Below are 25,089 nucleotides of genomic sequence, written 5' to 3' on the forward strand. Positions count from 1 at the left end.
TAAAATAGTAATAATCTTATATAAAACAATAGCTATTTGCTTTGGGCATTAGAGATCAGATTTCATGAACAATACATGATAGAATAGCATTTTTAGGTCAACTTGGACCCACATTTCCTCTTCTTGGGTGTAACAGCTGAAGCAAACTAGGATGCAAAATATTAAAGGACTGAAGTCAAAGAGATTTTGGGATGCCGATCCTTGTGTCTGGCAGACACGGGCAGATAGCAAGAAAGTTCTTCAAGGTCTAAGTTCTGCTTAAGTCTCTGAAGGGATACTGTGTATCTGTAGTGGTTCACCCTGCATTTGAAACATATACATTTTAAGAGTATTCTCAAGTTATCATATATGTGGTATAGCTGATCCTGACTGCTTTTATGGGAAAACATAGTGGTTCAGTATCTGCCAATGGAATAGCAAACTTTGATTCTGGGCCTGGCATCGAGGTGCTCAAATACTTCTGCTTCTAAGAAGAGCTGTGTTTGAAATGGATCTGCTTACTGTTAACTTCAATTTAAAATGGGCAATTGGGTCTGTTTTATTTCTAATTGGATCTTGCTTCCTCTTTTGCAGCTGGTCTGTCTTCCAAATGATAAATCCTAAGCTATTATTTAGTTTGATAATTAAGACACTTTCTGGGAAAATTCTACTTCTTTTGTCTTGATCGTTATTGCATTGAAAAGGACCTTTAAAACTGCAGTTTTCATTTATAATTCACAGAAAGGGTCATTGGCATTGGAACAAGCTGCCCAGGGAGGTGGTTGAGTCACCATCCCAGAGGTATTTAAAAGATGGGTAGATGAGGCGCCCAGGGACATGGTTTAGTGGCAAATAGAAATGGTTGGACTGGATGATCCAAGAGATCGTTTCCAATCTGGTGATTCTATAATTAATCCCACCATTGTCTATATATAATTTTGTAACTGCCATTTTAAGGCCAGATCCTCACGGGCATGTACTAGTCAGTTCAACCTGAGACAGAATTACTATATCTAGACCCTCAGCTGTAACTTTTAAAGTAGCATACTTTTTAAATTCATTGTGATGATGCGTGCATATAAAGAGTTAAATGTCTCAGTAGCAGGAAGTCAGAAAGAAAGATAAAATCTGGATTGTTATATTACACTTACTTTTAACCAGGATGTTGTAATCCTGTGAGAAGACTTCTTGTTTTAGTGTAGTATTTCATGTGTGGATATAGAAGAAAGTTCTGCAGTCAGATCCCAGGCATGTACCATGAAAGACTTTATAATCCCATTTTAAAATTTTAGTGCAGAATTTAGCATCCACTATTGATTATTCATGACACTATTAATTTCAACACTGTCTAACCAGTTTTCAATACTCTTCTCCATAGTGGTATTTAGCATGAAAGGGTAGCTTGTGTATTTTGAAAGGCTAAAAGCTGAAGTAGTCTTCATCAAAGGTATGATCATACTAAAAGATTCAAAAGCTTAGGATAATGTTGTTAAGGTCCAAATTCTTGCATATTTCCCAGTATGTCTGTGTTTCGTTTCCTGCAATTTATTTCATTGCTTTACTTTTCATGACAGATAGTACAGATACAGTAAATTATGTGCTGGGTAAAAACACGTTACATGTTTTCTACTCTTTCCAAGGAACTTCATAACATCCTTATTCTCTCTAAATATGCATCTTGCATGAGAAACAGACAAAACATTGCCAATTGACATGTCTTAGCCAAATCAGCTGCTCTGAACTATATTGCCATTTATACTGAACTGAATGGTTGCAGGCTAAGAATAATAATTCACCTGAAATAGAATGTCATATACTATAGCAAACACATAAGACTGAACAGAGGAACAAATACATTAAAATGTTCACTGGAAGACTAACCTTGATAAAAGAGTGAGTTGCTATTTTCTGTGCTGATTTTCCATGGCTTTCTCAGAGGCACATCCCTTCATGATTTATAGCTATAAAAAATATAATATCATTCCCAGCAAGTAGTTGGTAGTCCCTTGAATCTAATAGTGGCAAAAATTTACACTGTAAAGTCTGGGTTTATGTTGTTCAGTTGTAAAATTTCCTGGGTTTGGGGGTTTTTTTTTGTTTGTTTGGTTTTTTTCCTAAGGATACTGGTAATGTTTGGTGGTTTTTTTTAATTCATATGCATGATCTTCCAGCGGTAGTCCTTGTACAACAGTTGTTCTTTAGCCTTTGGAAGTGTTTAGGATTTTATGGTGTTTTTTTTTATTGTTAGTGTTTTCATAAACCTGTTCCTAAAAGGCCATCAGGAATAAAGAGCCAGGGGCGTATATATAAAAAAAAGGAACAGATAATTAAAGGAAAAGACAATTAAAGGAAAAAGATTCTTTTTACTTGCTCATGTGCTACCTTTCTGCTCCCTTCCTATCCCAAACCTGATCAGGTCAGGAGGAAGCATGTCTGGAATATCATTCAAAGATAAGGTACCCAGACAAGCAGGGTTGGTTTTGGTACTACAGACAAGTCCTCTCATTTTATGAAGGTTCGGTTTTCAGATGTACTGTGGGGTCTCAGGCAAGATCCGGGAGAAGACTCCTAACAGCTGATGTTTTATGCAACAGGACCAAGGTTTCCTTAGCCCAAGCCTATGATCTCATACACTGCTCATATGCAGACAGACCAGATTACAAATATATAGTAAACTGGGCCAGTCTTATGTAGGATAGTTAGCCTGCATGTTAGCTATATTATAGCAGACACAATGCAAAAATGAGCAGGCAGGAGGTAAAGGACATAGGATGATGTACACCCTTGTACTTCTGTTCATCATTAGAATCTATTTGCATGGGAGAAATGGGTACCATTTACCTGCCCGAGTGCAATGACAATGCCATTTAGCAGCACTGACCAGTCACCTCAATGAATAGGTTTGATTATTTCTTAGTTACTAGATAATGTGCTGAACAGAACCCCATGAAATTCACCTTTTAGATGACACAGTAAAAGGAAATGAGTCATTCCAGGCAATGTTCATCTCCCTGTGAGCACTGTGCTTGCTAAATTAGTTCTATCATATTGTGGGTGAAGTGGAATCGATCTATATAATTCATATCTTTGCTGCTCGTACAGAAAGTTTTGGGACAGCTAAACAGAAATAAGCATTGACTTATGCCTAAATAAAATAAAGCTTTGTATTACGTTTACTTATTATACTTTCCTAAAAGGTCTGAAGTGCAAGATTCGAGAAAACTGAGACTTCCTGAACTGTGTATGAAAGGATAAAAAGAAGCAAAATTCTAGGCAAGGACTTTTATGACTGATGCTAATGGTGAAGTAGAAACAGTTTTAGTCTTAGACAATATTAAAGAAAGGAAAGATGGTCTTTCATCATCTTATTCACTGACCACTGTACTATTCCACTGCACTGGAACAGGCTGTCCAGGGAGGTGGTTGAGTCACCTTCCCAGGAGATTTTTAAAAGACAGGTGGATGAGGTGCTCAGGGACATGATTTAGTTGATGGGAATGTTTGGACTCAATGATCCAGTGGGTCCTTTCCAACCTAGTGATTCTATGATTCTATGATTCTTAGGAGTACCAGCTTATCTCAGTGATAGTAAGAGGTGTGCAATTTGCACACTGGAAACTGACTGATTAGTTGAAAGTAGGGGTTTGCTTCTGGTTGAGTAGCTGCAGAGAACATGAGACAAGAAAAACACTTCCCACTGTGTGAGTGCCACAGTGACTTTTGTTGACTGTAATGCAGACTGGTATTTATGATAAAAACAGCTTTACACCAGACAAATGGTTAGTTAAACATGGACTGAAGCATACACTGCCCTCTCTGGATGAACACCCATCAGTGGTGCACAGTGATGGGCTGTAATGACATTTGAAAGGTTCTGTCTCAGAATGGAGACTAGCTAGGAGAGCACTTGACAGCTACTGGCAGATAAACACTTCTCTATTACCTACAGTTTCCATGTATATGGAAAAATTTGGTGCCACCTAATGGACAACTCTCCATGTCCTGGTTTTCAAATGCATTAAACTCTATACAGGACTGCTTTTGCAAGGGATATATAAAGGCCTGTTACCTATATTTGTTAATGCTTCACACTAAGAATTCTCATTCAGTATGCTTAATCATATATCTTGGGGTGTAAAATGCACTTCTCGGAGGCAGACACACAGGTAATACAAGGATTTCCATGTTTGCTGGCTTTTGTATATATTAATTGGGGTCATCATAAAGCTTCTTCAATTTCAGCAGCGAAACTAAATTATTGCACATAAAGGTTCTGATGAGTTTCCAGGTGAAATTTAACTCTCTTTTGTCAGAGTGAGATAGGTTAATCTAGACCATCCTTAAACAAGTTTACTGCTGTAGCTCTAAGGACATAACTATCTCCCTTAGTAGAAAACATGACTACTGTCAACAAAGTATTGCTTTAGCCCATGGATTTCATACCACTGTGTACACACTTGAGTACATTAGGAAAAAGGCATTGGACTACACCACCACCAAAACAATGACTGTCATAGTGAACAATACTGCATACAATTGTTATTCCTGCAAAAGCTGTTGGCAATGACCTGATGGTATGTCATGTACATTGGAAAGCAAAACAGGTAAGAGTGCACAGAGGTATCTCTATTTGATCAGAAGAACCATCTAGCATGTCCCAGAAATAGTAAATTAAACATATATGTCTGCAATATATGTATAGATGTATGTATGTATGTATGTGACTATGATTATATACACACACATACACATATATAGTCATACATGTAGTCATATGGTCATATATGATTATGACATAGAGTATATGACTCAAGAACTCCCTAGGCAAGTGTACCTCATTATATCTTCCACTTAGTAATCCATGGGGAATTTTTCCTGCATGCCCTTGTCTAGTCTACCCTTAGACTTCAAGCATAATGCCCTTCCACAGAGTAGTTGTATGACACGATATCTCCTTTTTCTTGTTTGAGCCTGTCTTGATGATAGCATCATCCATAGCTATAACATGAGCACTTGTATTAGAATTGTAATTTGGACATCATATCCATTTCTCGACTGTCACTGAATTCAGTGAAAGAACATGTAAAATCCTACTCAGCTTGTTGAATTTTAATTTGAAAAAGCACATGCTTTGAAGAGGCACATAGGTGAATGAAACCAAGTTTCCACTTGTAGTTTATTATTAGAGGTCTTCAGGATTCATTATGGGTTCAGATCTTTTCATTCATATGATTAGGAATGGTCATGCAGGCCTCTAGAAAACTGGCAAAAAGAAATAAAATTGGCAATTATATTTCTATTGCTGCTGAGTCTTCAGAATGAACTGAGAAAAAAGACAAGGTTTTTCTTTCTTTAGAATTATTTCCTAGATACAAAACAATATTTATTATCATCTGTAAAAAAAAATTGTTAGGTAAATCTGCTCCATTTCTTTTAGAGAAAAAAATTATTACTTCTGGTGAAGACAAAGAAGTATCTTTGAAATAGTGATGAGGTGATAGGCAGTTTTGAAATTCCTTGGATACTTGTTACCCAAGGAGAGTTGCTCAAACTTTTTCATCTCTAAAGCATACAACATCATTTATGCTTTACTCTTATTGTATTCAGTATGTTTGTGAGATTTATAGTTTCAGTTGCCACATTTTTACTGCTTGTGCATATTTTCACCTTCTTTACAGCTATTGTTATGTAACAGATTCACAATATTTCACAGATGCAGTTGCTCAGTTTTGAGGGGAGGATGCTTTTGCTTACATTTTCTTAAGAAGAAAGAATGCTTTATTCAGTTAAATACAATTCCTATTTTTCCTTCTTTTCCCTGGGAAAGAATATTTGGTGGTTTGATGTAAAGAAGCAGAGATGATTGTTTTAGTCTCTTATGTTTTTTACACCAATAATTTTTATATATCAGTCCTGGGAAAAATAATTTGACCTGTACAATAGCTTTGGTGAATGAATGTCTTAAAAGGTTGAATAGCAAAACAATCAAACTCCTTTGTCCTTGTTGACCCATAATACACAGTGGAGCTTGAGTCTACAGAGTTGAAATGTCAGTTTCACACTTAAACGTGGTAGTTTAAAAATAATACTTGATATCTCACTTGATGGTTTTGAAGGAGAGCAATTTATTTCAATACCCAGTGAAGCTAAAGTGAGGATGTAGCTCTGAGAATTCAGTAACAGTTCTGCGTTTTGATGCATAATTAAAACACACAAGTTTTTATGAATGGGGCAGAGGCTGTTGTAGGACTAGTGTGTAGTTGCTAAACAGAGATTGAGAGAATCAACATAGACAGGCTTATTACTGTTGTTGCTACAGGGCAAGAAATTGCCTGTATAGACAGAAATTGTTGCTGTGCAGCTGCAGAAAGAGCAGGATGGATGCTTGTGCCACACTATTGGCACACAGAACTCAGGCTAGGGTCGCATCCTTCCAGGTCCTTCCCAGCTGATACCTAGACACAGTTTCATCCAGCCCAACCTTTCATCCTTTGACCCAAGAAGTTTTAAACCAGATCTCGTGGGCTGTGTTATTCCCTATGTGGTGTACTCTATTACATCAGCAGAAAAGCTCCAAAGCGCCTTCAGGAGGCTTGCGAATCAGCCCGGAAACTAGCAGCCCTATCTTCCTTTTGCTTGCCATCAACTGCAAGCAGGGCCTTCTTGTGGCTGTTGTCATCCTTGGGGTAACAGTAGCTTCTCCCCTGGCAAAATTGCTTTCCTTGGAGGGGTATGAATAATATTTTGAGAGCTATAGTTATCAGTAAGGGAATGTGGTAACATACACTTGCTGTTTGTCTTCCTGATGTTTACATGGTGTATTTGCTATATTGAGGGTGATCATAGGAAGCACACAAGTATATAGGGACTGAATTGTAAAAGACCATTGACAATGAGAAGAAACAGAAGCTACTCCTAATCAGTATGAATGCCAAAGCTAGACTGAATTTTCCCTTATTGTCAAGGATTTTAAATAAATACATACATACATACATTGGATTACTAACACTAACAGGCAAAGAGTGTAACATGATCAGTTCCTCTGACTGGTTTATCCTTAATTGCCCTCAACTTGTCACATGCAAGACTATGAAAGTGTCATCCTCATTTCTCAGATCTCTCCTTCAACCAGGATCTTCACCTTCTTTCCAGGCCCAATTCTTCTTTCTAAGGCCACTTCTTTTTGGGATCCCTACTTTAAAGCACCTCCTCTTCTGCCTAGACCCACTAGCCTGCCAGTTTCTTCAATCAAAACTATATGTGCAGAACCACATCATGTGATCAGTCTGCTAACTGGCAATTCTGTCTCATTTCTCATTATTAACTGGAGGTCTCAGGAAGGGTCACTTTCCTTCAGTTGAGTGGCATCAATATTTCAAACCAGATCCTGCTAATGCATTTAGCTAGTAGCCACTTCAACCTGACAGTTCAAAAACTGAATTTCAAACATTCATCCCCATACACATGCACCCAATTATCTGCCTTCTGCTAGCATTCACAATTTAAGCTATTTTTGCCTATGATAATACTAAGTAGTTTTTCTAGTTCTATTAAACCCAATAAAAAATAACCACACATTTATAGTTTAAGTAAGTTCCCTGTAAGAACTTGCAGCTATAAGGCTTGCTATTGAAATTATTACGGCAAAGAAGGAGCTCAAAAATAAAAGTGCTCTTTATGTCTCCTGGGGATAACATAAATCCAAATTTTGAATCAGAGTTTGACAGCAATAGAAAGCATGGAACAGTGAAACAGGAACATAGTTGTGTTACTATTTTGCTACTTCTTCCTTTCCTGTAGCTTCTCTCCCACCGTATCTGGCATAGCATTACTTAGTTCTCGGTCTTCATTGACTGTTTTCTTTTATATTTGCTTGGATGCTGTTTCTCATACCAACTTCTTAAGCCATTATGTGAGTTCCAAAATCTTATTCTAATATAATTAAAATGCTTATTATATAAGTAACAGTTACAGTAAAAGTGACAAGCCCTGTTTTAAACATCTTAATGTGAGTACTCATGTAAGCTGATTAGGTATGTAACTGCCCGATAATCACCAGCACATCTTGAATGTACAGTATAGGTTCAGTAATTATGCATTTGAGTTTCTTTTAAAGAAGCCTACAGAGAATGACATAACCATGGTCATAATCCTGCATCTCTTATTTGTAAAGTTATTTCTTTCTTCATGCGTGAATTCTACATTTATTACAATGGATCTAAGTGTGAGAATGATGCTAGTTCCTTGATCAATGTTGCAGATCAAATTTGCATACAGAGATATTAACCAAAAACAAATTGTGTGAGAGTTGCAAGCATGTTAGACGTGTAAGCATAAGTGGAATTACATTCTACAGTAGTGAGAATGTTAATTACTTGAAATTATTTAATTAAAATTAATTTTAATTACTTACTTTAAATTTTATTTTTTAAAAAGGCAATTTTCCATCATGGACCACTGCCAATGAAAAGTATAGCAAGTCTTACTGAGGATCACCTCCCTTTCTTTAATTCATTTTGCAGATTTGCCAGCGTGGTTTAACTCTGGCAGACAGTTAAGCTCCACACAACTGCCCACTCGCTCACTCCCCTGAAGTCAGATGGGGGAAAGATGGCTCTATCACAGCAAAACCCACCACATCATGTTGAACTTTACTCTTGAATGTGACAATGCACAGATTTCTATCCCTCTCTGACTCTACATACAAAAATCACGGGTAAAAACCTGCCAGAGTTTTCTAGTTCATAGTTTCTAGCTCAGGTTGTGCCAAGACAGTGAGTAGCGCCTGAGCTTGCAAGAAAAGCTACTTGGGGAGTTGGAAACACTGCTCTGGGCAGCCTTAGCATTATTTGAGGAGAGCCTAATTGCTCTGTGTGAAATTGGACTACCATTAATGTCACTCAGCAGATGTTCCTAAAAATGAGCTTTGTGTCTCATTTTAACACTGAACTTGGAAGAAAAAAATATTTATTGTAAACAGCAATCCTGCATTTTTTCAACTTTATTGTTAGAAATAACAGTAATTTCTAGCTGGCAACATTTAGTATCTCTCATTTCTCTAACAGATACATGATGTGTGTTTCTTGATGTTGAATAATCCTAACTTTATTTCAGTAAAATCTTTTATGTGTGATTTATAGGGATATGAAAGTTTAAGAGTTAATGCAGAGCACTTAATGCTTCACAAGTACTGTCTCCTATAACTCCATAAATGTTAGCAAGATTTCTGATGCACAAAGACACTTAGCTTTTCTAATAGCACTTATTGCTTGCAAATCTCAAAGTTAATGTACAATACTATTACCTTTCCACCATGCATTTTTAACCCATAAAGAAACTGAAGCACAAAGAGGCTAATTGTCTTGCCTGTGGTGGACAGCTTGCTGGCTGTAGCAGAAGCAGACTACAGCTCAGCCTCTGAGGCCACCCCATTAAGCCTCTTTATTTGAAATCTGCTGTCTCTCAGTTCATTCTTTTCATTGTTGATAAGGAACAGCAAAAAGCACATTTCTGTTTCTAGGATAGATTTATGATTGTAGATGGCAAATGAGGGAATCAATGCATGTAGATTTAGGTGTCAGAAAAGTAAACATCTTAATCTGATATTAAAGGCTCTTTTTCTAACTATAAGTGAAAGAAGGTTATGCCAAGGGATGTGATTCATCTCATTCCACATAGACGTCAGTTGAGATGAACCATCCTAAGAGGACCCTGCCTTTCTTCACTCATAAACTACTCAAAATTCCTAGAGAGCTAGTGGAAATAAGGCGCTTATCTTTAAACAGCTAAAAGGTGGTACAATTACTCTTAGACCAAACAAAGTTCAAACCAAAAGGAGATTTTGTTTGCATACATGACATTTGTTCCCTGCAGTCATGCATACTGCTGTCTATGCCATTTTCTTTAGTGCTTTAAATATGTTCAAAATTTGATGAAAAAATTGTGTTTTATGCATTTTCACCTGTAGTTCAGTTTATTGATTGTTGAAAACTACCAATAATCAGACAAATCTATTCCGTGTAATTTCTACTGTGGTCCTACAGCTATGGATGTGCTAAACACCAGGGATTTGTACAAATATCAAGCTAATCTCTGCAAGAGAAGTACAATAAATATTGACTGAAATCAGATCATTCCAATAGTTTGAATTCTGTTGTTCTGACTACTCTACGAAGGGAAAATATTCTGTTGTCTCATAAGAAATCTGGAGTTCCCTAACTTCTGAGACTAGGTTGCTATTCTCTGTTGCAAAATCAATATACCTTGCTTAGAAGGTGTTGTATAAAATATTTTTTTCCTAAATTAGTTACTTGGCACATCTAGTCAAGTTTCTCGAGAGGTATTTATTTATTTGTTTAAATACTAGAATATCTATTTCCATCTCTGAAGATGCTACCAAGAACTTGCAAACAGATCTATTTGCACTGTAATCTAAGGTCAGTCTTCTACCCTAGTACTTCTGTGATACCAGACTGCTCATGTTAGTAATAAAATTGTCTATGATAAGCAAAAAACCACCAAAACAATAAAATTCAGCCTCCTTTTCTTTTTTTTGAAGAAAAAAAGGTGCTAGATTTATATCACTACCATATTTTGTCTTGGCTTTGCTCTTTGACCTATGCCTATGTGTATGTTAGCATAAAAATAGAAGTTGGCCTTCTTATCAAAATAAACTTTTCTGCCTGAAAAACTATGGATAAAATTTCAAATTAAGTATATCAAATTAACTTTTTATTGAAAAATATTTTAGAAACAAAAAAATATTTTGAAGGAAGATAAATAATTACTTCATTTTTTGCCTGCTAAAACCATGCCAATAATTTAAAATTGTTTTTTTAAAATAACTTCAGTGATTAAGAATCTGCTTTTCTGAAAATTCAATACATGACTGAAAAATTTAGCTCAGCTTGAATTAGAATGTGAGCATGTTGGTTCCCAGCCAAGATTGTAAGTTCACCTTACTTACTGATGATATGAAGGGCAAAATTTCCCCCAGCTTTTCTTAAAAGAAGAAAAATAGTTATAGAGTTGAAAAATAGATGCATACAGGAGATGACAACTGCATAGAACTGGCCAGCAATTTGTGTTCTGTTTCATTGTTTTTCGGCTTGCGTGACTCTCAGAAATTAGGCAATAGTGAGTAGATTCTACTTTATATTTGAATAATAACATAGTGTCAGAACTGTAAAAATACCCCCAGGGTAGAGGAAGATTCTCTGAAGAAGTGACTGCTATTAGAACATATCAAGTAAAGATCTCTCTCTATCCTATATGACAGTAATAATTTAAGGTCTTCGGCCATTCCCATCAAGAAGGCTTGACTTTTTACTTAAACGGTAGTGTTTGCTTAGTGTGAGTCACAATAACTTTTTGTTCTTGTTTTTATATGACCTTAAATAGCATTGTCATCTAATGCATGAACATGGCCTTTGCTCATTCCAAGCAGTATTTAAATTATCACAATAATTACATTTTTTTCTGAAATGAACTCTAGTCCCTTATTGATGACATTGTAAGAGACCAGCAAGGGCTTCATTAAGCAAGGGTAGACCCCCAGGGCAGTGCTGGTCTGTATCAGAAGAATCTCTGGCTTCAGGAGCTCCAACAGAGGCAGCAGACTGGGGGTCCTCAGTTAAGAGTAACTTTTCTTTTGGATTACTCTCCTTTCTCTGTTGTGCTTTCTAAATAAATCCATTCTCTCATACCTGTGTTCTCTTAAGCACAAGGAAGTGTGTAACCAATATATGTCTACAGGGCACGGGATGCCAGCTACTGAGTAGTCTTTTTCTTCCTCTTCTTCTTCTTCTTATTATTATTATTATTCATCTTCAACTTCTTCTTCTTCTTCTTCTTCTTCTTCCTTCCCTCTAGGTTTTTTGTCATGTGATGGTCTTGGAGGTGCCTTTTGCACACTTTTAGAAGCTGATAGTGATTGCAATCTTTTCTTTCTCTACCCCATACTTCTGAGTCACTCATAAATGTTGCTGAATTATTCTCAGACACTTTTTCTGTGATGGCCTCAGTCCATAAGGCCACAGTCTTTATCTTCCTGCCATTGTCTGTGGTCAATTGTTTGCTGAAGTATGGTTATACCCTGTCTTTTTTAGGCTACTTTCACTTTTCTGAGCTATATGTCCTGAGAACCCACCTATAAATGCATTGGGATCTTGATGACCTGCTAACCTATGTGCCATGACTTTCCTTCTCCTTCCTCCACCATTATTTCTGGGACTCCTACATACATAAATTCCCACTTAAGGCTTCTACTGTGTAGCTCTTCTTGACAGAACTGAAAATCTGTTCTAGATGAGTTTCTTACCCTTGACTGAGGTTTTCTTGCCAGTTGAGTGGCAACTAGGATACCACAGAGTGCTATATATCTGCTGTTTCTTTGATGTAGCAACGATGACTGGTCTGAACACATTTTATCCTCTGTTCTTTCGTTAGTAGGGGATATTTTGGTTGAGGAAAGAGTGACGGAGAAGAGATAGGAGGCAGAAAAGAATGTCATGTATAAGTCCTCCATTAGTACATATAGACAACCAGCATTCCAGGGCTGGAATGTCTGACTCTGTTGAGCTTGATCTTGGCAGAGATTCACCTTGTTATACAGAAGATCAGGCTGTGGGTATCTTAACAGCAGCCAGTGGGCCTCCCCCTGCATGAGGTTTGGGTAATTTCAATCCTCCTTTATAAAAGACAGAGCATTAGGGCTTTTTTTATTTGAAAGTACAAAAGAAATTTTAACACTAATAAATTATGTCAGTTTTCTTTTAATCTAAATTGAGTTGTGCTTACAGCCTAATTGTTTTGACAGTAGAATAGGGTTTTATATAAACTTTGTTTGACATTTGCAGTAGTAATTTTTACTCCAAAGGAGACTAAAAAATAAGTAATACAAAGAGAGTGAGTCTTTTGACGTACACTGTAACTTCTACAACAACTGTACACTTGCACCTATGCAATGTCCTTTTTGCACTCCCCAAAAGAAAATTTCAAACCCAAATATCACTCCATTCGATTTTGTAACTGATTGAAACTAGACTAAGCGAAATGCATTTGTACAAATGAAACCAGTTTTTTCCTCAAAATTGGAAATAACGCCCCGTCACCACTAAATTCTGAGTACACCAGTGTTGATAAATACAGAGTGCTGACAGGAATATACTAGTCTAAATTCATATCTGACATTAAATTCCAGTGAAAATAATGTTTTTATGTATTTGCAACTCAAGAAGGAGGCAGCAAAGATAAATTTCTGCAGCATCGTTTTTTACTGATCTTTAGGTGAATCTTACGGTGACTTTGAATTACACAGAATTTTCCATTCTACTATATATATATGCTATCACAGTTTTGGAAAAAATTCTGAAGTTGTACTAAACTGGATTTTTGGGGCAAAAACAACCTGATAATAATATGTTTAAAATTTTCAGTTAAATTAGAAATCTCTACAGGAAGTTCATCTCTGACAAAATCACTCTAATCTTTCATATGACATTACTGAAAGTGAGGTAAATATGTCATGCTCTATACCTTCAGTGAACAGTATGCTTTGAAAAACATTAATTTTTCTGATACACTTAATAATTACAATGCACCACAGCATTTTGTTCAGTGTGATATAACTGATCTTCAATCTGTAACTCTAATGTAATAAGTATAATGTTTGAGAATAAAGTAGTCATGAAATCACTATAAATTTGTCATTTGTACCATAGTTCTTTTCATAAACAATAACCCTAATATTCATTTAATTTGCTGAGGTCTTCCAATCAGGTAGTACAAATATACACAGATCAACACAGATCAAACCGTTCTTATCTACAGAACTGTGTGCCAATATATATAGAAATCTGAAGGCAGACTAAATTTTAGAGATGATTAGCACTGAGTTGATAAGTGCAGCTAACCAGTCAGTAGTGTGGTGTATAGTTGCCTAGAAATGCCAAATACACTCCAAGTACAAGGTTGATTTTCTCTGGCTGTACTTTTATCAATGCCATTTCATAACAGCAGTATAGCGGCCATGAGGTATAAGCAGGTATATCATTTCCATTTCATGAGCAACATATCCATATCCATTTTTAAGAATTTTGAGTGTTGTCAGCATAATAATTATTGTACTAATGGCAATTATTCAGCCTGGGTGCAAATGATGAATGGAAGAGGAAGTTAAGGTGTCTACAAAAAGTAATGAGTTTTGGTGGGATTCATGCCCAGCAGTACAGGGAAATAAATTAACACATTGACTTCCATCAACATACTTTTAACCATTAGAAAGGTTTAGAAATAAAAGAAAAATAACTGGAGTACATAGACCATGAAGTAATTTAGCGTTGAATGTGAGACTGCAAGTTGATATTGTTTCTCTCTGTTCTGGGTACACACTTAACTTTTATAGCACTTTCTTGGATTTCAAATTAATGATTCTGAATTTTAATTCTTCCATGAAACAAAAATCTCTAATATTCACATTCTGCTGATTGAAGCTGCTAGCTTAGAGAGAACAACTTTCTTTTTCTCTGTAAACAATGGACCAGTGAAAGCTGCATGTGGTGAATTGACCCTGGCTGGATGCCAGGTGACCACCAGCAAGCCACTCTGTATATGCCCTCCTCAGCAAGGCAGAATGGGGAGAAAATAAGGTGGAAAAAACTTTTGGATCAAGGTAAAGGCAGCTTAAAAAAGCACAAACAAAGACTACATGTGGGAAAAAAGAAGAATAAAATATTCGTTTCCTGGTGATGTGCAGCCAGTTCCTGGGAAGTAGGATTTCAGTGCACATAGCTGTTGCTCCAGAAGACAAACGTCATAATAACGATTGCCCACCTCCCCTCCTCCTTTCTTTTAGCTTTTTTTGCTGAGCAGACATCATATGGTATGGAATAACCCTTTGGTCAGTTTGGATTGGCTATCTTGGCTATGTCCTCTCCTAACCTCTTGCCCACCCTCAGCTCACTGGTGAGGGGGAATGCTGCAAAGACAGCCCTGATGCCGTGTGAGCACTGCTCAGCAGTAACTGAAACACTGGTGTGTTAACACCTTTCTAGCTACCAATATGAAGCATAGAACTATAAGGGCTGCCATTGGCAATGCAAAGCAAACTGACAAGCTCATTTTGAAAAAGAATAAACAATGAAAACTATGAAGAAGTAGAGAATAAACTCCAACAACCTGTATGTATAGCTATGGTGTAACCAAACCCACAGGCTCTATTCTAATATTGTAAAGTCTAGATCTTTTTAAATTTTGGTAGAAGAGCTTCTCTAAAACTCAAAAAATGGAAAAATAGTATTTTTTATACACACGTGGGCTGATTTTTTTTAATTTTAAACTCCTAGTAACACAGTAAACAACAGTTTTATTGTTTTTCAGAGGCCTTGGGTATATTGAATAGGAAAGATTACAGTATAACAGTGTATGCAAAGTGACTAAGATTAACTTTATAACAGTGTACATTGTGCTGCAGATGAGAATAAAATCCAGGAGGTGTTCAGTGGCTCAATCTCATGTTTCTGTATTGAAGCATCTATTTTGGGACTTATTCAGAGAAATAAAATCCTTTGATGATTTTCAGATTTCTTTCAATTTCAATTTTAATTATGTAGCCAGCTTATCTCTTAAAGTTTAATCTGAAGAGGACAGAAAATCCAGAAAATAATGGAAGATGGGTGGAAACTGAAATATACATTGTGCTTTCCGGTTGACAATCAGAAAGTCTAATACTAAGATCTATTCTGTCTACATATTTTATGATTTGTTTTGGCTTTTTTATCAATAGTAATGTTGTATATGCAACCACATTCAGTTAAACAGTACAGCTTTACCACTCAGATGGTGGACCAAAGTATGTATTTATTGAGCAGCCATCCTAGAAGAGTAGAAGCTCTTCAAATATATTTTTAAATATACATCCTTGCAATATCTCATAAAGCAAAGAAATTCTTGATCACTATTAAGGAAGCAGACATTAAAAAAGAAATTATCCAAGAATGTCAGGACTAGATGCGGGAACAGATGCTATAGACTTTCCAAATCCAGGACATATCCACCCCCTAAAGACTTCATTGATTCTTTAGTTATTTTGCTCTGTTTCCCCTTCTTTCAATTGCTTTTTCATACCATATAGTCAGATTCTTTCTCAAGGCTGAAGGATAAACAAACCCCTCTCCAATCAGCTCTGTGTGAAGTCAGAGAATCTAAATAACTGATAAATGCACGGTTCCATGAAGTAAATTAAAATAAATAAATAAATCAAAGTAAATAAATAAATCATTTAAGTTTTTAAGTCTAAAGATTACCTGTTATGAAATTCACTTCAGAGAAAAATTGTTTTTCTTTTTTTTTTTTCCCTGCAGCATGTGTTTCTCCTAGAAACTTTTCTGAATATAAACGTACAATATTGTAAATAGTCCAAGGTTGTGGCTCTGAATCACACTTTGTACTGGCATTTGAGGGAAGATATCATTTCTATAAAGTTTCTGAACTCTGAGTCACTCCTGTTGCACATAAATACAGAGCAAATTTTGGTCCAAAGCTATTGTAGAGCCAGTATCTAATAATCTGATTTTTTTAAAAGATCATTTGTGTCAGTGTTTTGCATTAGTGGAAGTCAGGAGTAAAGCTATCAGAATTCCTAAAACCAGTGTAAGTAGAAAGAGAACCAGTGTTTGAGTCCATAGCAGCATAGTGTTAACAGCCATAATCCTTGAACACACAATATCTCTGAAGAAAGTGTCCTCAAACTGTTGGTCATGAACATGGATTGTATATACTCTAAAGAAATCCACTCCTGAAATGCCTGTAGGTTTATACGTTTCAGGTAACCATGATATCATCTAATCTTCATTGTTAACCATTCAAAGCAAAAATTTTAGTGTTAAGGGTTTTGTATCACCATAGCATAGCAAAGTAAGTGGTAGGAAAATTAAGAGCATTTTATTATTTGTTGCATCAAGACCATAGCCAGTAGTATTTTTTTATCACTTTCCTTCAGTCTGTCTTACATATCTTTTCTTTATCCAAAGTCCTAAAAGAAGCACTAATACAATGATCCACTTTATCAGCTCTCAGATCTTTCTTACAGTTTAGCTTTAAATAGGTTGACAGTTGATTAATTTAATAAAACAATACTTAATGAGGGCAGAGTCTACTCAGAGGAACTACATCAAAGTACCCAGAGTCAGAAAACAAAGAACAATTGGGATTTTTTAAGTTTCTCCTAAATACTGTGATCCATGATACAGGATGCAATTACATATAACTTTTAAAATGGAATGTAAACCACGGTTTTAAAAGAAGCTATGAGATTTAGACACACACATATTTCAACAACACCCAAGGAACTAATTTCTGATCATTTGATACTGCAGACTTTTTCGTTGTTGTTATTTCTCCTCTTCATGAACAAAACCAAGTTCAAACCATGTGATCAATCCAAACAAGTTTCAGTAGGCCAGCTGCTCATATTTGGACACAGGTTTACTCAGGCTCCTGAGAAATTTTATATGATGTTGTAAGCTCAGGTCTAGCCCTAAGTTTTAATCCGAACTCATCTTTTTTTTCCACAGTGTTAAAAATTTCTACCCAAAAACTCTCTTCCCCAAATTTCACAGATCTTCCTGGACCGACAAATCATATTTGACCAGTAGCTAGCTTTCATTTCACAAGCTGTCAAATAACTAATCAAAGTGCCAGAAAAAGATTATTAGTTGTGCAGAGTTTTCAGCTTTTATTGTTATCAGTTAACACATAATTTGCCTACTCAAGCTTAAGCAAAATAAAACCTAATAAATGTTAACATTTTACTAGTTACTAAAAAGACCCTGACAGTCTTGAACAAAATTGAGCTGCATCTGTTTAGTATGGAAATATAATACAACAAAATTCTACCTTCTCCTACTCATGAGGTTTTTTGGTGAAGCATGGGTCCTGCCTCACTCGTGCACTGTAAGCACTAACCCTCCTTCCTGGAGCAAGCACTTAGTTTAAGCACCCAGAGCAGCAGGAGACTTAGAGATATTTATTTGGTACTTATGAAGAAGAACACAATGGCTATATTATGTCAGAGGAAAGATACCCTTAGATCTTGACAACATATCCCACTATGGCCAGTAACAAATGCATATGGAAGAATATATGAACACAATCTTTCTCTCCTTCAATATTTCAATACAGTAGGGCGATAGCATGGGTTTTTTAAGGGAGAGGATGATATTAATTTAGCTAAACATGAATATCTCCATGGCAGTTACAAATGTATGAGGTTGTCTCTCTGGAATAATCATTTTGTAATCAGTGAGAAATTATAAACTTCTGATTCCAGTTTCTAAATGTCACCATAAAGTAGATGCCAAAAAGACTAAGCAAATCATGTGTGTCAGCACACGTAGTGGAGCAGGGAGGAGGTCTTGCTGTGTAAAGCTGATCTGCTGACTGGGAGCTGAAATTGCTAAAAATTAGTAAATTAGTTCTTGCTCACCATCAATGCAGGAGGTAGCTGTCTCTTTCTTTTTTTTTTTTTTTTTTTTTTTAAATATGCTAGAAGAAATTATGGATTCTCTTTTATCCATCCAGGCAATTACTAGTTCTTCCTCAGTCAGCAGAGTTGTCATGGAGCACTGTAAGTTATCTCATCTTCTTGCTTGATTTTTTCCTACTAAACTAGTGATTTAAAGCATAAAACGTTTTGGAAAAGTGAATAACATGTCTTTACTACCAAAGACCAGTTATAGAATAAGATTGCTTTTCAGGTATAAGCTGTTTTATAACCAGTCTCTTGTGACTTTTAGGTACTTTTTTTTCTCTTTCTGTTGATTAGACTCCCATGACAAAGGTTCTCTTTGTAACATTATTATTTTTCCAGCAAAAGGTATTCAGCAGTTACTCCTTAAAGAAACACAAGTCAGCTTCTTACCTAAAATCTTTTTCCTTAGACGCCAGGACTATCGGTCAGATCAATTTTGTCATGTTTAAATTGCTTTGATTTTAAATAGCCATGAATCCACAAGACAGCCAATAAAAAGAATATACCCCTATACTGCCAGCTTAAGAGGATCTGTATGTGAGCTGAGGCTGCTGAGATTCAATTTCCTTTTGGTTTGCTGCTTTCTTCACGTGTGCTTGACTTTGCTGACCAATTGAGTGACTGCTGTGTCATTGCACTCAGTAGTGAAATTCACACTGGTGGAAATTCGACTGGATTTCCAAATCCCAGTACTGTAGCAGCACTCAGCTAGGCTCTTCCTGCTGGTCTTTTAAATTAAAGCAAGTTGTTGATCAGAGCCTTACAGCTTCTGGTAAATTTTCTTCTGAAGCCATGGATAAACTTTGGATGGTAGCTGGATGCATTTTGTCAACAAAGCTCTACTTTTTCTTTTTTTTTTTTTTTTAGAAAAGGATGTTAACCACTTTCTCTGATATCTAAAACTTTGCACTTTTATTCTTGGTCATTGCCAATATGCCAATACATAAAAGTGGTAGCTTGTCTTGTCTTACTTAAGACGTTCATGCTGCCGCACTCAGCATCCTATGCTACAATAGCCTTATGAGAGCACACATTGACAAGAAAACAAAAATAACCTCAGTTCCTTCCTTTCTAAAAGCCTTCTAAAGACAGAGTGCATGCTGTTATATTTGTATGGCAGAAAATCAGAGGGAGCTGCATTCATTCCTAATTACTGTTGCTTTATTCTAGAGGAACTGAGCTTAAAAACAGATCTGCTCCAACAAGAAAAAGCAAGATCATAGTTTTCAATGATGGCTGGTAAATGAAAGAAGCTAAATTTTAGGAAAAGACAAATCTATTTTGGTATTAAGCATCTGGACATGCTGCTTTCTGAGCATCACTTTTTAGTTGTTCTGCATAGTTTATATTTCTATAAACAGCTGAAAAAGAAATGTTAGTATCTATCTGTAAAAGTTAAGAGCAAATCTGATATATCAAAACCTAATTTGTGGAATTCTATGGAAAATTTTGCAATATAAACTTACAGCCCTTATTTCTCATATTCTTTCATTGTCAAATAATTTCACCTGCTTTATTCCATAAACAATACTCATTCTATTTTGTTTAGCAGCATATTTTCCTATGAGTTTATCTCCACATTTCACTTCATTATTTTTCTGTTATATGCAACAGCACAGGATTTTGAAATAAAAATATGAACCAGGTGAAGACATGGTTTTATCTGTGTAAGTGACAGCAAGATAAGTGTTTGTGGTTTTCCTTGCTGTGTGGATGATGTGGTTTTCAGATGTTTCATAATACATTGCCTTTAGTGGATTATTAAGAATTCAGTCCTTTGGCCCATTAAGCAATTTTTTCGTCTACCACCCAAGTCTTGGATTTTAGCATTTGTACCTTAGTGAGAAGTTACTCTCTTTGGAGTCATCCTTACAAGAAACTACTTCAAAATATGAATGTAGCTCTCAGAACTCAGTTGTAACTTGCAGATATGAATCTACAGTCTGCTTTTTGCAAACATGTTACTGCAACCAAAAGATTCCTCATCTTATCAGTATATTCTTCATTTGATTCATAGAGGAATTGACTCCACAAATACTGAGCATAAACTTCCTTATAGTGAGTCTTTGTTCCATATCGACTATCCTGGCTCAGTCCTGGGACACTTGGAAAACACAACAGATTAGATCAGAATTCAGTATTTTTCAGCCTGTTTATTACAGCTCTTTTCTAAGCTTCCACAATTAATTATGTTCAGCTGTTTCATCACTTTTCCATAAGAAAAGACATATAGGTAGAATTTAAACCTGACTATTTCCAGGCTGATGTTTGAAATGTGAAGGTACATTCTGCATTTAAAAACAGTTAGCCCAACTGCCTTCATCTTCTTTATTTTCTTAAGTGACAAAGTGGAGAGAACATATTTGAATTACCAAATCACCTTCAAAATTTAGTTCAAGCTTGAGGCTCACCTTCTTAACACCAATGTGCTACTGTAGCAAATAGTTGTCTTCCAAGACCATGGCTGGCCAGGAAATGTCTGATATATATAATGTTTCGGTTTCTTGCCGTGTTGGTAGGTGTGCATGGTTTTTATATTGCAAGTTTTTCAGTCTGTTTTTTCAGTCTGTTTTTTCTGTAACTGAGACTGTGGAGAGTGCTTGTATAGTTTGTGTCAGAAAGGAATTTATCTCCTGACTTTTTCTAAGAGGTAAGTAACAGTTGATGGGACAATAACATTGAACCGTGTAATATGCGTGAAGTGAACAGGCTTTGCTAATGTGTTGTGCCAATTAAGCAACATTCACTGAATATCACATCAAATATCCTTGTCAGAGCAGTCTACGTGATGTCAAATCTGCACACTTACCCTCATGTTTTGCTGTCTTAGGAATGCAGGTGCTGGAATGGAATGGCATCCCCTTGACTGGGAAAACCTATGAAGAAGTTCAGAGCATTATTATTCAACTGAGTGGGGAAGCAGAAATATGTGTAAGACTGTGAGTTTTTCCCCATCTTTCTGTTTCCATTTTCTTTGCTTTTCACGGCTTTTTTTTTTGTTTTTCCAAATTTACAGTTGTTAGGGTGGAATCTTTCTTAGCATGAAGCATCAATCTAATAATTAACAGGAGTTCACTGAATGTGGGAGGTCTGATTATTCATTTCTTTTTTTTTTTCTTTTAAAGTCTTAATAAAAGATAAGCTGAGGGAGATGTTATTAATTATGCTTTTATAAACAGTTATATCTCCATTGTCAGGCCACAATCTCCTCTCATCGACACATATACTGAATTTACTGGGGTTAGAAAAAGATTGTAATTTAGCACTAACTTGACTTTTACTGAAATCTGTATCCTTTGCATTAAAATCATTTAAACATCATGAGAAATATATAAACCTGCATTCAATCCATTAAAGATTTCACCTGAAAAGAATCTTTTATTCTCAGCTCTTTAACAGCATTGCAAAAATATATCAGCTAAGAAGGGGCCATGCTTGGGAGCTGCTTTCTGTCATGAACCACTATTCATTTATCTACTTAATACAATAATGAGGGTGTGAGGAAAGAGTTTCTTTTGTCTCAGGCTTCTCATCAATTTTTTTAGGGATCTGAATATGCTTTCAGACTCTGAGAATCCCCAGCACCTGGAGCTGCATGAGCCAGTAAGGGCAGGTGAGTGACAAGCTGTTGTTTTGATACTGTAGGACCAGATTGCAGCTGAAAACTGGATGTGATATAAGCTAGGACATCAGCATTGTAAGCTCAGGCATTACATATCAAATCTTGCCATGGGCAGAAAGGAGAACCACACCTTATCTACACCCACACACTTATTGTTTGTTCTATACTATCTAATTAATACAAAGGAAATCTCAGTAATAATACTGAAGCTAACAGTTGTTATCCAGAGCTAGCTACCCCTAGCTTCCACTAGCTACCCCTTCATCCCTAAATGCCACAGAAAACTGTGGCATAATGGTCCCCCTTCAGCAGCTTCTCCAGAGCAGTGCTTTTGTTCTGGGGACATTGCAGGAAGTCCACAGTGCCCCAAGGAATGTGCTGGGAGGAGTATGACGTTTATGGTAAGAGTTTTTGACTCTTTCTTACTGCGAGCTGGACAATGTTCCTCTTTGCTTTAGGGGCCTTTTTTATGTTTCCTAGCATAACTTGCTGTTTCCTCACCAGTCAACATCTCTACATTACATATGACTTGACTGGAAGTTGTACACATTGCATATGAAAAGTTCCTGTTCTTTGTTCGTTCTGTTGCCCCTCAAAATTCATTTTGACCAGCTCCTGACTTTGCTTTAGTGTCATGAACTGACCAGTGAGTTGCTGGTAGCCCTGGGGCCTCAGCTATCGTGCTGTGTCCAAAATTTGCAGCACTATGCTGTCACCTCAGGCATGTGCTCCTATAAGATGCATTACTGATCTGCAATCAAAAATATTCACTCTACACAATGCAATTACTGTTGTGCCCTGATATATCAAAATTATTTAGAATGGCCCTTATGCCATACAATTATATAAAGTGAAGTATAAATCAGTCAAATTAGTGTTGTAGCTACCTGATCATTGGACAACTGCTGTTCCAGACAGAGAAAATTAAACAAAGCTCCTAGAAAACTGAAGAAAGTCCAAATAACACTCAAGTCCTAAGACCTATGTTAGCTTAATACAAGACTTGTCACCTGTGAGTAGTGATAAAAATACAGTATTTACTCAGATACTAGGATTCGATATATGATATGATATGATATGATATGATATGATATGATATCCCCATTCCCATACTTAGCTTATATTTCTTCATTCAGCCTTACTTCCTACACCAGCAAGCTACCTTTTGTTGAAAGTGGATGTCATTGATATTAATTGAAAGTGAACACTAAGTCCACAATTTGTTCTTAGAAAGCAGATCAAAAATGCCAAAGGCATTAATAGACATTGAAACTGGGATTTTGAAAAGATAGCGGCTAGAACAAACAGTATTTTTTATTAATGGAGATAACTCAAGATGAGAAAGAACAGTAATACATTAAGTTCCTCCATTCTTCCAGGAATGATTCCTCCTAGTCTAGCAATCTTCTGGTGGTTCCTGAGTTGGAACAACCCTTTAGAGTCCATTTTGGCTGTCAGGTCATGCCTTTCTTGCCATTACCTCTGAAGCTGTGTTTCTGCTTTGGAAAGGAACAATCTCAATTCTTGCTACAAAGTAAAACCAGATACAGACTAGCAGGTAGGATAAGGCTAAAATATTGCCTTAAACATCCCACATTGCTGAGAACCTCAGAAGCAAGCTGAGCCTAGTATCATTTTAACTCTGCATACTTTAAGGCACATACAGAGCTTGCTTGACCTCATTTCTCTATTAAATGGAGATTTCAATCTACAACGGGTAAATTCTCCCCACTCATTCCCAGTCAGAAGGGAGGGTAATCAGACTCCTACCACAGATGCCACACATGGGTGTATGTAATAAGTTGAATCAAGGTTTTTACTTTTCATTTGTTTTCATTTTATTCTGCTTTGACTAATTTACAGTGCTAGAGTTTTGAGCTCTTTTACTTTTGTATAAATTATCTCAGAGGCAGAATTTAGGTTTGGGGTTTTTTTGTTTTTTTTTTTAAAAAAAAAGGAAGCTGAGATTAAAGCTTTTTACAACAAAGTTCAGACATTTGGTGAAACTGCACCAGTTCCAAAGAGTAAAAGAAAACACAGGCCAGTTTTAAACTGTAATTTACTCCACTATGATTCAGCATTATCCGCAAGGCCTATTTTTCTTCAGCTGGAGAATAACCTTCAAAAAAAACTTGTGAAACTTGTGAGATGAGTAACACTAGTTGACAGCGTTGAGTAGGAAGATTGGAATTAGGATGATGATGTGGAGAAGATGTTTATTTTTTTATAGGTTGCCTCTTGCATCTTCAAAGTATACAAGCAGATGGTATGAAAATTTGTAAAGAACATTATTCTGTCCCTTAAACCATGGCAAAATGGAGTTGAATGCGCTAGCAATTATCAATACCAAGCTCTCTTACTTTAATCCAGTAGATAAAGCGAAGTCCCCAGGAGTTGATCCCAAGCAGCTGGCTGCAGAGCTCCAAAAGGTTTCTCTACAGCAGTCGCCTCTTGTTGGTTCCTCGGGAGTGGAAAAGGGATCTCATGTTCATTCTGGAACCACTTCTGCTGCCTCCAGTGCGGTTCCCAGCCCTGGTCAGCCCGGCTCACCCTCAGTGAGCAAAAAGCGGCACAGCAGCAAGGTAAGAAACATATCAGTTATGCAGCAATAACATTTAATGGCAAGAAAAAACTGTCTGTTTATCTTCTTCAGTGCATCAAGAAATCACAGCACATACTGATGAATTAATTTCTGTGGCAGTGATGAATATTACTCTGAAGATATAGAATTTGGACACAAGGAAAGGAGACAGTGCGATTTATCTAAGACTGAGCCCTATCTGAAAATATATTTCTGTAACTTAATATTATTGTTTTTAAACAAAATAATTGCTCTTTTCATGCTTCATTCCTGCTGCTTTGTAAATGCATCCTTCATGAGGGTGGGGTACTAGTTTCAAAGAAGAAGCTGATAGTACTAAGACCATGATTTCCCTCTCTGTTCTAAGCTACATTTGGA

At 36.4% G+C, this 25,089-nt stretch overlaps 1 protein-coding gene across 1 annotated transcript in view; it reads left to right on the plus strand.

Moving 5' to 3' along the window:
- The window catches only part of PCLO (piccolo presynaptic cytomatrix protein), a 356,197-nt gene that overhangs the window by 251,698 nt on the left and 79,410 nt on the right, over positions 1-25,089 (plus strand). Inside the window, exons 11-13 of the mRNA XM_069850050.1 lie at positions 21,339-21,447; positions 22,054-22,121; positions 24,501-24,712. Coding sequence (XP_069706151.1) covers positions 21,339-21,447; positions 22,054-22,121; positions 24,501-24,712 — 389 coding nt within the window. The remainder of the gene's footprint in view (positions 1-21,338; positions 21,448-22,053; positions 22,122-24,500; positions 24,713-25,089) is intronic.

The sequence above is a fragment of the Phaenicophaeus curvirostris genome, chromosome 1 (assembly GCF_032191515.1).
Source record: "Phaenicophaeus curvirostris isolate KB17595 chromosome 1, BPBGC_Pcur_1.0, whole genome shotgun sequence".
NCBI classification, from domain to species: domain Eukaryota; kingdom Metazoa; phylum Chordata; class Aves; order Cuculiformes; family Cuculidae; genus Phaenicophaeus; species Phaenicophaeus curvirostris.